The 14,190-nt window shown below is 54.2% G+C and overlaps 1 protein-coding gene across 1 annotated transcript in view; it reads right to left on the bottom strand.

The window, feature by feature from the left end:
* Positions 1–14,190, bottom strand: part of appl1 (adaptor protein, phosphotyrosine interaction, PH domain and leucine zipper containing 1) — an 80,041-nt gene that overhangs the window by 29,184 nt on the left and 36,667 nt on the right. The window contains 1 exon segment of the mRNA XM_086001603.1: positions 1,334–1,522. Within this exon segment, the coding sequence (XP_085857729.1) occupies positions 1,334–1,522 (189 nt within the window).

The raw sequence follows: 14,190 nt of genomic DNA on the forward strand, positions 1-14,190 counted from the left end.
TTTTACCTACCACAGATGTTAGGCTAACCGGTCTATAGTTTCCAGCCTTCTGTCTGCTGCCCTTTTTAAATAAGGGTGTTACATTAGCAGTTTTCCAGTCTGCCGGGACCTTTGCTGAGTCCAGGGAGTTTTGGAAGATTATTACCAATGCATCCACAATCCCTACCGCCACTTCCCTCAAGACCCTAGGATGTAAGCCATCAGGTCCAGGTGATTTATCCGCCTTGAGTCCCATTATTTTACCGAGTACCACTTCCTTAGTGATTTTGATCGTGTTTAGCTCCTCCCCCCCCCTATAGCCCCCTGCTTGTCAAGTGTTGGGATATTCTTGGTGTCCTCTACTGTAAAGACTGATACAAAATATTCATTCAGTGTTTTTGCCATCTCCATATTTCCCACCATTAATTTCCCGGTCTCATCCTCTAAGGGACCAACATTTGTCCTAGGCCAACCATAACTACTTCATCAGTGATCTTCCCTTGGTCCTAATGTCAGGGGTGGGGCTGTTCGCCAACTACTCCAGTGTTCACCTCCATTTACAGCTCCTCCAATAACGAAGCAGCTCATGACAGCCTACAGCAGGACCTAGATAACATCCAGGATTAGGCTGACAAGGGCCAGGCAACAGTTATGGCACATAAATTGCAGGTAATTACTATCTTGAACGAGAGAAAGCCCAGCCCTTTCACCCTGTCAATGCCACCACTATCGCTGCATGCCCCACCAGCAAAGGGGTAATTCCATTACCCTTAATCTTCTCTAATAATCCTCCATGTGTTACTCTGTCAAAAGCTTTCCTAAAGTCCGCATACTACGTCCACTGCATTTCCCGATCTCCCACGTCTATTATCTCTTCAAAGAATTCTGTGAAGTTTGTCAAGCACAATTGTCCCAATGATGGCTATTTCTAACCATTTTCTCCTTGGATAGTGACAATTCCATCCTTAATTAAAAACTCTTTATATATTAAAAAAAAAAAAAAAAATTCCCTACCACAGATGTTAAGATAACTGAGCTGTGATTACCTTGAATTACTAAGTCCTCCCCTTTTTGGGTACTACATTGGCCACTCACCAGACCTCCAGCACACATCCACACTCAGTAGAGCCCTGAAATATAATTGCTAGGGCCTCTACAATTTCTTTTCTCATCTCCCTCAGGATTTTAGGATGTATCCTATCGGGCCCCAGTGCTTAGAGTCTTCCTTTAGCTTAACTAATGTATCTACCATTTTCCAAAGTATGAACAACAGTATCGGTAAGATACAGGACAATACATTGCTTTTAGAGTTACACAAGAAGTTAAACTAGTCATAGATTTGAATCTCACTTACTTTTTCCCATCAAAGGCAGTGATTTGAAAGCAGCATCTTCGGTCCTCACAATCCACAGCCATAACGGTGCAGTTGTCCAAGTCCATGACAAGACCTCCTGCAACATCCCTTCGAGCTTGCCGCATCAGGTTCCCACCCTGGGTAAAGTAGTAATGTCTTTCCCAGGTAGACGATACTAACCTGGTTTTACTGGAACCCAAATAAGGCAGATTATTAAAAGTACAACTGTCTGTTGCCTTGTATTTTTCTAACAGTTAGTATGACACATATTGGCACTACCACAGATTAGCTTGCAACCAACTTCACAGTGGTCATTTCTGGGGCTGCAAGCTTAAATGCACCAGAGTTTTGTTTTACCTCTAGTTGTTTCCATGGCTAATTTTAGAAAAATTCACCCTAATTCAAATAATAGTTAGCCACTTGAAACACCTTAATGCACTGAATTAAGATATAGCACCACATCTATATATATAAAGCGGCTCTTCTGTCTGTCCCGATGTCTGTCTGTCCGTTCTCTATACGTTTGAAAGTTACAGAGCGTACCGACGCGCGCGTCGCCTCAAAAGAAAGCTTGCGATTCCGGACCGGTCATAGGCGTATTTACGTTTCGGCCGGACAAAAATCCCGCCCGCGGTATCCCAAAAACGTTCAGCGTTCCGCTCATTAGCATCTCATTAGCGACCGCGTGACGTCGAGGTCCACCAATCGGACGGCGGGTTCCTTCCTACAGTTGAGTGTCGAGTGACTCGACGATTGACCAATCCTACGCTTCGGTGACCTGACCGGTCGACCAATCGGTGCGTGTGTGGGCGGGCCTTATCCTTCTGAACCGAGGTGAGTGGCCGCCATCTTGATTTTTCACAATTTTTTCCCCCACACTTTCTGTGTGTTAGGGAACTAAGGTAAATATTTTAATGATGTGTTAGGGAATTAAATAACAATTTAATAGGGGGGGGGGGGAGCCTCGGGAAATCGCGGGGGGGGGGGGGTGGGGGGAAGAGCCTCGGGAAATCGCAGGGGGCTCGCGCCGCCCGCCCGCCCACAGCGGCCGTCCATCAGCCGCGCGATACGCGGGGGACCTCAGCTCCGGACCTCAGGCGCTAGGCAGGGGGGGGGGGGGCGGAGAGAGGGACAGAGGGGAGTGGGGGAGGGGGGGGGGTGGGGGAGGGGAGGGGGGGGGGTAGTGGGGGAGGGGAGGGAGACAGGGGAGGGGAGGGAGGGAGAGGAGGGGAGGGGAGGGGAGGGGAGGGGAGGGATAGGACAGGGAGAGGACATGACAGGGAGAGGGGGGACACACAGGGGCAGGGAGACCAGCTGGATAAACCCATTCTCACACAAGCCTGGTCAGAAAATCATTCCACATGTAATCAGACTTTGGAGCTACAAGCTACATCACAGTGATAAATCTGGAATGCTCAGGCACTCTACAGCAGTATTAAGGCTTACAACCTTCAACACTGAACTGAAATGGCAGCTTTTCTTTCTGCGGTGCCCAAGTTTGAAAATAAATTGAAGCAAATCATCAGCTCCGGACCTCAGGCGCTAGGCAGGGGGAGGGGCCGGAGAGAGGGACAGAGGGGAGTGGGGGAGCGGGGGAGGGGTGGGGGTGGGCGAGGGGAGGGAGGGAGGGAGAGGAGGGGACGGGGAGAGGACATGACAGGGAGAGGGGGGACACACAGGGGCAGGGAGACCAAGCGCCCCAAAATTGCCCTCGCAACGCGGGGCTCCCCAGCTAGTTTATCATGTATAAGCAGGAAACTCTGGCACAGTGCAAAGGATTGACAAACTGCAAAGTGTATATAAAACTACATCCACAAAAAAGTTAGAAAAAGCATGGATTTTTTTTTTTTTTTTTAGAAGGGGGAAGAGAAAGTAGTTGAAAAGTCTAATGGAATGGATCAAACAATCAAGTAAATAACAGGTGGTGATTAAGGATTAAGAGGTCATCTGTTTGGGCTTGTGTGGCACATGTAAGAAACATTATTGAGGCAAAGCAGAAGAAGTTTTACTCTATATCTTGCTATACCTGACCTGTGAATGCTTGATGCAGATAATTGGTGCCAAAAGTACAAGTGTTCTATTCTTCAGCACTATATAACCTGCAGAGAACTCATGACATCAGAATTGAGAGATTGTATCCACCCAAGGAAGAGAGAGAAGGGTGTAGAAAAATGTCTTCTGGAACTCAACATTAATAGAACAGAATCGAATAATGATTCAGAATGCAATAAGGAACATGCAGGAAGAATTTCAAGATAAGAGACATGGAGATGGGAACTCAAGGAGGGATGGAGGGGGGGGGAAGAGGAGGGAGGGAGGGGGGGGGGGGGAAGAGGAGGGGGGGAAGAGGAGGGGGGGAGAAGAGGAGGGAGGGGGGGAAGAGGAGGGAGGGGGGGGAAGAGGAGGGAGGGGGGGGAAGAGGAGGGGGGGGGGGGGAAGAGGAGGGAGGGAGGGGGGGAAGAGGAGGGAGGGAGGGGGGGGAAGAGGAGGGAGGGAGGGAGGGAGGGAGGGGGGGGGAAGAGGAGGGAGGGAGGGGGGGGGAAGAGGAGGGAGGGAGGGGGGGGGAAGAGGAGGGAGGGAGGGGGGGGGAAGAGGAGGGAGGGAGGGGGGGGGAAGAGGAGGGAGGGAGGGGGGGGGAAGAGGAGGGAGGGAGGGGGGGGGGAAGAGGAGGGAGGGAGGGGGGGGGGGAAGAGGAGGGAGGGAGGGGGGGGGGAAGAGGAGGGAGGGAGGGGGGGGGGAAGAGGAGGGAGGGAGGGGGGGGGGAAGAGGAGGGAGGGAGGGGGGGGGGAAGAGGAGGGAGGGAGGGGGGGGAAGAGGAGGGAGGGAGGGGGGGGGGAAGAGGAGGGAGGGAGGGGGGGGGGAAGAGGAGGGAGGGAGGGGGGGGGGAAGAGGAGGGAGGGAGGGGGGGGGAAGAGGAGGGAGGGAGGGGGGGGAAGAGGAGGGAGGGAGGGGGGGGAAGAGGAGGGAGGGAGGGGGGGGAAGAGGAGGGAGGGAGGGGGGGGGGAAGAGGAGGGAGGGAGGGGGGGGGGAAGAGGAGGGAGGGAGGGGGGGGGAAGAGGAGGGAGGGGGGGGGGAAGAGGAGGGAGGGAGGGGGGGGGGAAAGAGGAGGGAGGGAGGGGGGGGGGAAGAGGAGGGAGGGGGGGGGGGGGAAGAGGAGGGAGGGAGGGGGGGGGGAAAGAGGAGGGAGGGAGGGGGGGGGAAGAGGAGGGAGGGAGGGGGGGGAAGAGGAGGGAGGGAGGGGGGGGGAAGAGGAGGGAGGGAGGGGGGGGGAAGAGGAGGGAGGGAGGGGGGGGGAAGAGGAGGGAGGGAGGGGGGGGGAAGAGGAGGGAGGGAGGGGGGAGGGGGCGGGGGAAGAGGAGGGAGGGAGGGAGCGAGGGGGTAGAGGAGGGAGGGAGGGAGGGAGGGAGGGAGGGAGGGAGGGAGGGAGGGGGGAAGGGGAGGGAGGGAGGGGGGGAAGGAGGGAGGGAGGGGGGGAAGAGGAGGGAGGGAGGGGGGGGAAGAGGAGGGAGGGAGGGGGGGGAAGAGGAGGGAGGGAGGGGGGGGAAGAGGAGGGAGGGAGGGGGGGGAAGAGGAGGGAGGGAGGGGGGGGAAGAGGAGGGAGGGAGGAGGGGAAGAGGAGGGAGGGAGGGGGGGGGGAAGAGGAGGGAGGGAGGGGGGGGGAAGAGGAGGGAGGGAGGGGGGGGGGAAGAGGAGGGAGGGAGGGGGGGGGGAAGAGGAGGGAGGGAGGGGGGGGGAAGAGGAGGGAGGGAGGGGGGGGGAAGAGGAGGGAGGGAGGGGGGGGGAAGAGGAGGGAGGGAGGGGGGGGGGAAAGAGGAGGGAGGGAGGGGGGGGGGAAGAGGAGGGAGGGAGGGGGGGGGGGGGAAGAGGAGGGAGGGAGGGGGGGGGAAGAGGAGGGAGGGAGGGGGGGGGGGAAGAGGAGGGAGGGAGGGGGGGGGAAAGAGGAGGGAGGGAGGGGGGAAGAGGAGGGAGGGAGGGGGGGGAAGAGGAGGGAGGGAGGGGGGGGAAGAGGAGGGAGGGAGGGGGGGGGGAAGAGGAGGGAGGGAGGGGGGGGGAAGAGGAGGGAGGGAGGGGGGAGGGGGCGGGGGAAGAGGAGGGAGGGAGGGAGCGAGGGGGAAGAGGAGGGAGGGAGGGAGGGAGGGAGGGAGGGGGGAAGGGGAGGGAGGGAGGGGGGGAAGGAGGGAGGGAGGGGGGGGAAGAGGAGGGAGGGAGGGGGGGGAAGAGGAGGGAGGGAGGGGGGGGAAGAGGAGGGAGGGAGGGGGGGGGGAAGAGGAGGGAGGGAGGGGGGGGGGGAAGAGGAGGGAGGGAGGGGGGGGGAAGAGGAGGGAGGGAGGGGGGGGGAAGAGGAGGGAGGGAGGGGGGGGAAGAGGAGGGAGGGAGGGGGGGGGGAAGAGGAGGGAGGGAGGGGGGGGGGAAGAGGAGGGAGGGAGGGGGGGGGGAAGAGGAGGGAGGGAGGGGGGGGGAAGAGGAGGGAGGGAGGGGGGGGGGAAGAGGAGGGAGGGAGGGGGGGGGAAAGAGGAGGGAGGGAGGGGGGGGGGGAAGAGGAGGGAGGGAGGGGGGGGGAAGAGGAGGGAGGGAGGGGGGGGGGGAAAGAGGAGGGAGGGAGGGGGGGGGGGAAAGAGGAGGGAGGGAGGGGGGGGAAGAGGAGGGAGGGAGGGGGGGGAAGAGGAGGGAGGGAGGGGGGGGAAGAGGAGGGAGGGAGGGGGGGGGAAGAGGAGGGAGGGAGGGGGGGAAGAGGAGGGAGGGAGGGGGGAGGGGGCGGGGGAAGAGGAGGGAGGGAGGGAGCGAGGGGGAAGAGGAGGGAGGGAGGGAGGGAGGGGGGAAGGGGAGGGAGGGAGGGGGGGAAGGAGGGAGGGAGGGGGGGAAGAGGAGGGAGGGAGGGGGGAAGAGGAGGGAGGGAGGGGGGGGAAGAGGAGGGAGGGAGGGGGGGAAGAGGAGGGAGGGAGGGGGGGAAGAGGAGGGAGGGAGGGGGGGAAGAGGAGGGAGGGAGGGGGGGAAGAGGAGGGAGGGAGGGGGAGGGAGGGGGAGGGGGGGAAGAGGAGGGAGGGGGGGGAAGAGGAGGGGGGGGAAGAGGAGGGAGGGGGGGAGGGGGGGAAGAGGAGGGAGGGAGGGGAAGAGGAGGGAGGGAGGGGGGGAAGAGGAGGGAGGGAGGGGGGGGGGAAGAGGAGGGAGGGGGGGAAGAGGAGGGAGGGGGGGGAAGAGGAGGGAGGGGGGGGAAGAGGAGGGAGGGGGGGGAAGAGGAGGGAGGGGGGGGAAGAGGAGGGAGGGGGGGGAAGAGGAGGGAGGGGGGGGGAAGAGGAGGGAGGGGGGGGAAGAGGAGGGAGGGGGGGGGAAGAGGAGGGAGGGGGGGGGAAGAGGAGGGAGGGAGGGGGGGAAGAGGAGGGAGGGAGGGGGGGGAAGAGGAGGGAGGGAGGGGGGGGAAGAGGAGGGAGGGAGGGGGGGAAGAGGAGGGAGGGAGGGGGGGAAGAGGAGGGAGGGAGGGGGGGAAGAGGAGGGAGGGAGGGGGGGAAGAGGAGGGAGGGAGGGGGGGGAAGAGGAGGGAGGGAGGGGGGGAAGAGGAGGGAGGGAGGGAAGAGGAGGGAGGGAGGGGGGAAGAGGAGGGAGGGAGGGGGGGAAGAGGAGGGAGGGAGGGGGGGAAGAGGAGGGAGGGAGGGGGGGAAGGGGAGGGAGGGGGGGAAGGGGAGGGAGGGGGGGAAGGGGAGGGAGGGGGGGAAGAGGAGGGAGGGAGGGGGGGGAAGAGGAGGGAGGGAGGGGGGGGAAGAGGAGGGAGGGAGGGGGGGAAGAGGAGGGAGGGAGGGGGGGGGAAGAGGAGGGAGGGAGGGGGGGGGAAGAGGAGGGAGGGAGGGGGGGGAAGAGGAGGGAGGGAGGGGGGGGAAGAGGAGGGAGGGAGGGGGGGGAAGAGGAGGGAGGGAGGGGGGGGAAGAGGAGGGAGGGAGGGGGGGAAGAGGAGGGAGGGAGGGGGGAAGAGGAGGGAGGGGGGGAAGAGGAGGGAGGGAGGGGGGGAAGAGGAGGGAGGGAGGGGGGGGAAGAGGAGGGAGGGAGGGGGGGGAAGAGGAGGGGGGGGGGGAAGAGGAGGGAGAGGAGGGAGGGAGGGAGGGGGGGAAGAGGAGGGAGGGAGGGGGGAAGAGGAGGGAGGGAGGGGGGGGGGAAGAGGAGGGAGGGAGGGGGGGAAGAGGAGGGAGGGAGGGGGGGAAGAGGAGGGAGGGAGGGAGGGGGGGAAGAGGAGGAGGGAGGGGGGGGAAGAGGAGGGAGGGAGGGAGGGGGGGGGAAGAGGAGGGAGGGAGGGGGCGGGGGAAGAGGAGGGAGGGAGGGAGCGAGGGGGAAGAGGAGGGAGGGAGGGAGGGAGGGAGGGAGGGAGGGAAGGGGAGAGTGTGAGACAGCCAGACAGAGTGAATACACACGCTGAAGATGGGCTGCTGAATTTTGAGTGTTTTTAGTGTTTAAAGTGGGGAAAAAAAAGGTTCATTTCAAGTTTAAAAAGGTTTTAAAGTTACATTTAGTTCTAGTTAAGTTAGCTTAGTTTGTTTAGTTAAGTTTAAGTTTAGTTTAGTCTCGATTAAGTAAGGAAGGAAAAGAGCACCAAAGAGAACACCAAAGGAAAAAAAACCAGAGGAAATTAGAAAAAAAAAGCCAAAGAAAAAAAAGAAATAAGGGAAAAAAAAAATATACAAACCAAAGAACAGCGGCCGCACGGGGCCACAGCAGCAGCAGAAGCGAGGTGACTCGGCCGCATCGGGAACCGAGGCGCGAAGGCCGCACGGAGACGCAGCGGCAGCCGGAGCGAGGAGACTCGGGGAGGCCGCTTCGGGAAACGAGGCGAATCGGTGGGGCCGCACGGAGACTCAGCGGCAGCCGGAACGAGGTGACTCGGGGAGCCCGAGCGGCGAACGAGACACGGCCCGATCGGCGGCCGCAGTCCAGCACCCGAGCGACGGCCGCAGTCCAGCACCCGAACGGCGAACGAGGCACAGCCCGAGCGGCGGCTGGGCTAGAAAGCCCGGGAAAGGCCCGAGGAGCCAGGCCCAGAGACCTCTGAGGAGAAGGGGAGCAACCAGAAGGCTTCCAGAAGCAAACCAAGACTGTGAGTACAGGGCCCAGGGAGGGAGACTGAAGCCAGGGAAAGGCCCGAGGAGCCAGGCCGAGACAGAGGCACAGAGACCTCTGAGGGGGAGGGGAACAGCCCGAAGGCACCGGGAAACAGCGGCTCACAGACCCAGACCTGAGAAGGGTGAACCCAGAAGCCGAGGCCCAGGGACCACGGGGTCGGAGAGGGGGACCGGGAAAGTTCGCGAACAGGGAGAGGGAAACACCAAACCCGGGGCCCCAGAAAAGCTTATTCTAAGATCAACAATACTTTACCAAAAATGAGCGAATCAGAAGATCCACAACAGCCCCGCTTCCAGATTCCCCCCAACACCGCAAAAAAAGCTATAAAAGCGATCAAGCATGAGCAGATGAGAGAAAAACCAGAAACACTTTTTGCTGACTGTTACAACAATGGGACAAAAAGTAACCTCATTTTCTACTCAGATCAGCCAGTGGCTTGGATCACAGCAATAAAATCACACTATACCAATGTTAAGCTAGAAAATACCGCAAATGGGTCCATAATGAAAATTAACACACCAGGAGACAGTTCAACTACGACGGTCAACGCGTACAATACCGGAACAATATTAGTGCAAGGCAACCTCGACAAATTTGCAACGGCCTTCAGGACACTGAAAAAATTAACTAAGGGGGGAAGGAACAGCCCCAGAGTGGCCCGCACTCCCCCCAACATTGACAACTTACCAGGAGAAAATCTGCCTGGTCAGGAGGTGAACGAGCCACACAGTTCAAACCAGACACCAACCCCGGGGAACCACAGCCACACGATACAACTGACAAACCCCAGCATAACTACCAGGGAGGAAGCCACACATAGTCCCCCTACCATTCCCAGCTCACCAAGAGAAGAGCAGCATAGCCAGGAAGTGAGTGAGCCCTCCAGGGCCGACCAGCCTAGCCAGGAAGTGAGTGAGCCTTCCAGGGCCGACCAGGCACATACCCCGGGATCACACAGCCAGATACAACCAAAAGATAAATTTAATCAATTAGAGATAGAGGTGGTTAAACTTAGAGAGGACTTCCTCAAAATGAATGACTATCAAAATCAGGAGAGGGAGAGACACAAGAGAGAGCTGAAGCTACTTGAGAACCAGGTGAATCTACTTAGGAATCAGGTGAAAGAGCTGCAGGAAAAAGAAGAGAGCCATAGAGGAGAGATAACACCATTAGACCAGCAACCAGAGGCTAGAGATAAGACAAGACAGAGCCGGACGGAACGGCTGCACTCCCACACGGAACAAAAGCAACAGACACACAATACAAGGGGTGCCACACAGACCGACCAGCATACTGATTCGCAATCTTCCCCCACCACCGTGGAACCACAAGCGGGCCGCTCACAAGAGGTACGCACACACCAGACACCCCAGCCCAGCACACACACTATGAGTCCAAGCGAAAGCCACCAGACAGTAAACACAAACAAGGCTGACGTCGTAATACTCATAGACTCAAATGGGAAATTTCTATGGGAGAAAAAGCTATTCCCTAGAAGTAAAGTAGAAAAGATCTGGTGCCCAACAACAAACAGAGCCATGGGATGGCTGACCAAAGCCAGATTAGGCTCCCCCCAACACATAATAATACACACGGGCACAAATGACCTAAAGACCCAACAGAAAGAAGTAGCAACATCGCTCAGAGCAATGATTAGGAAAGCAAGCAGTACATTTCCAAACACTAGAATCACTGTTTCCACAATATTGCCGAGAACAGACTTCAACAACAACACAATTCATGAGATAAATGCCAGCATAGCAAGAGACTGCGAATCAAACCACAACGTACACCTGGCCCAACACCCCACCCTCGATGAGGAATGTCTTTACGACCACGTCCACATCCAAAGGCAAAGAATATCGATCTTTGCTAAAGCCCTGAAGGACGTCGCTTTTAACCGGGTCCATACCCAGACTCCAAGAGGACCCCCCCCCGACCACCAGAGATCAGCGGGGTACATATCAGGAACACTACAAGGACCACCAACACACCAACCGAGACCAGAGAGGATCCCCATGCAAAACAACAATATCAGACCTGCACCACTCCTGTCCCACAGGGGAATAGGACCGCTACCAGCCAGACAGAGGGAGAGATGCACAGGACGTACGCAATACCTCAGACAGAAACAATCCATTAAGAGACAATAAGCAGATGTGCAGCAGCATCTACTTCCGCCTTATGGATCAAGGCCTAATTAATAGAAAGAACTGTAACCAAATTGTATTAACTTTTGTAGACAACTGATGTGATCTTTTTTTTTCCCACACTTAGACACGACAAACACGTACCACTCTTTAACCTATCATAGTAAAAGATCAAACTTAACATGAAATCCTTATATATTTCGACCTGGAATATCCAAGGTCTACGCTCTTCACTGCGAGAAGTGAAAAGTAGGACCCCAGAGTTCATAGATGAAACTAAAGACCTAGATATTATCATTTTACAGGAAACTTGGTATAAAGGAAAAGGACACACTGGCTGTCCCCAAGGGTACACTGAGCTGGTGGTCCCCTCCAATAAATTACCAAGTGTAACCCAAGGCAGAGACTCCGGAGGCATACTGATCTGGTTTAAAACAGAACTTAAGAATTACATCAAATTTATAAAAAAGGGCGAAAACCATATGTGGCTCAAACTTGAGAGGGAGATTATCTCAAACACCCAAGATGTTTACATTTGCGCACTTTATATCCCTCCAATCGATTCCCCGTACTTTAAAGAGGACACCTTCTCCAACATGGAGGGGGAAATTATCCAATACCAGGCCCAGGGGAACGTGTTGATCTGTGGGGACCTCAATTCAAGAACGGGCGAAGAACCAGACTTCACCAATAATCAGGGAAACAATTACGTTTTCGGGAATAACCACTTTGACATCCCTTCCCATCCATACAGGCATAACTGTGACAAGCAGTCAAATACCAACGGAAAACAGCTACTACAGCTCTGTCGAAACCTGGGTCTGTACATTGTCAATGGTAGGTTCATAGGAGACCTCCTAGGAAGATCGACCTATTGCTCACCTCTTGGCTGCAGCACAGTAGACTATATGATTACAGACTTAGACCCATCCTCTTTCAGAGCATTCACAGTCAAACCACAAACATCACTGTCAGATCACAGTCAAATTACGATGTTCCTCAAAAAGACAGAAACAAACAACATAGAAACACAACCCAGTAAACTGTACAACACCAAAAAATCGTACAGATGGGCCAAAAACGACACGGAAAAATACCAGAAAACAATTAGCAATGCATCAACTCAAGCTCTCTTAGACACCTTTCTGGATAACATATACACTCACAATAAAGAAGGCGTAAACCGGGCAGTTAGTAAACTAAACAATATTTTTGATAATTTGGCAACAAATGCAAACTTGAAAGCTCGCAAGAACAAACCCAAAACAAAAAACTATGAAAAATGGTTTGACCGAGATTGCCATAACATGAGGAAAAAACTTAGAAAAATATCAAACCAAAAACACAGACATCCAGAAAACGAGGAACTACGCCTTACTTATTGTCAGACACTAACACAATACAGAAACACACTCAGAACCAAAAAAGAGCAATATATTAAGAATACACTCAGCTCCATGGAGGAATCCATTGATTCCAATTGTTTCTGGGAAAACTTGAAAACACTACACAAAAAACAACACGACGATTTGGCCATTCAAAATGGGGACACATGGGTAAACCACTTTGAAAAATTATACCAGAAAAACACACTAAGACCAGAGCAACACCAAATATGCAAAAAACTGGAAAAGCTAGAAATGGCCATAAAAGATAACCAAAACCCGCTGGACGCCATAATAACAGAAAAAGAACTTCTTGAAAAACTCAAGGACCTGCGACCAGGAAAAGCCTGCGGGACAGACGGCATACTAAACGAGATGATTAAACACACAGACAACAAAATGAAACTGGCTATCCTAAAACTCTTCAACTTGGTTCTGAGTGTCGGTTATTTCCCTGATATCTGGAACAAAGGACTCATAACGCCCATATACAAAAGTGGGGACAAAATCGACCCAAACAACTATCGAGGCATCTGTGTAAACAGTAACCTGGGGAAGGTATTCTGTAGCATCATAAACAAAAGACTTATAAACTTCCTTGAGGAGCACAATGTCTTGAGTAAAAGCCAAATTGGATTCCTGCCGAACTATAGAACATCCGATCATATCTTCACCCTACAGACCCTAATTGACAAACACGTTCACCATAACAAAAGCAAAATCTACGCATGCTTTGTAGATTTCCAGAAGGCTTTCGACTCCATCTGGCATGACGGTTTATTCCTGAAACTTATCGAAAGTGGGGTAGGAGGGAAAACATATGATGTAATTAAATCAATGTATACAAACAACAAATGTGCAGTTAAAATTGGAGACAAACAAACAAAATACTTCCCACAGGGGCGGGGGGTGACGCAGGGCTCGCCAATCTCACCGACACTCTTTAATATTTACATAAATGGATTGGCAAAACTACTTGAACAATCTACAGCACCCGGCCTCACCCTATATGAATCCAAGGTTAAATTCCTCCTCTATGCAGACGACCTGGTTCTGCTGTCACCTACTAAAGAGGGGCTACAGCAAAACCTGGACCTGCTGGAGTCGTACTGCCAGACTTGGGCCCTGACAATAAATCCCCAAAAAACCAAAGTCCTTGTGTTCCAGCAAAGATCCAAACATCAGGGACCCAAAATAAATTTCACAGTAGGAACAACCAAAATTGAACAAACCACTAACTACACATACTTGGGCTTAAAAATCAGTTCTACGGGAAACTTCAAACTGGCTGTGAATGAACTGAAAGAGAAAGCAAGAAGGGCTTTCTATGCCATCAAAAAATCAATCCAAATAGAAATCCCAATTAGCATTTGGCTCAAAATTTTCAAATCAGTAATTGAACCAATTGCACTCTATGGCAGTGAGGTATGGGGACCGCTAACTCAACAAGAATTTGCAAAATGGGACAAACACCCAATTGAGATCCTACATGCAGAATTCTGTAAAAGTATCCTCCGGACTCAAAGGAAAACAGTAAACAATGCATGCAGGGCGGAACTAGGCCAATATCCATTAATAATCACTATCCAAAAAAGAGCCACCAAATTTTGGAATCACCTACAAATGAGCAATCCCCAATGCTATCACTACGACGCCCTGAAATGCCAAGAGCTGACCATAAAGAAGAATACCCTCAGTCAACTAGTCCTGGGACTCAGTGAAGTAACTACTAACAATACTAACAATAACCAGCCCCAGGACAGTGACAGGGTAACACAAAGAATTCGACCCAACACAATCGTCGCTAAGCAAAAGGAAAAATATCTGACATATTGGGCAGAAACAACAAAAACCCAAAGCAAACTCAATTGCTACTTGGCCCTAAACAGACAATACAACATAGCTGATTACCTGACCATGATAAAGGATAACAAACTGAGAAGAACCTTGACAAGGTACAGACTTAGCGAACATAGCCTAGCGATCGAAAAAGGTAGACACAGGCAGACCAGGCTGCCAAGAGAGGACAGGATATGCTCTCACTGCAGTCAGGGAGTGGTGGAGACAGAGATGCACTTCCTCACAGCTTGTGGAAAATATCAGGGCATCAGGGAGAATTTCTACCAAAAATTCTCACAAATATGCCTGATTTCAGAAATCTGAATGACAACCAAAAACTCCCATTCCTACTGGGAGAGGAGAGAAGCTGCATAACACT

Source organism: Somniosus microcephalus, chromosome 11 (assembly GCF_052327205.1).
Source record: "Somniosus microcephalus isolate GS21.2 chromosome 11, FLI_Smic_1.0, whole genome shotgun sequence".
NCBI lineage: Eukaryota > Metazoa > Chordata > Chondrichthyes > Squaliformes > Somniosidae > Somniosus > Somniosus microcephalus.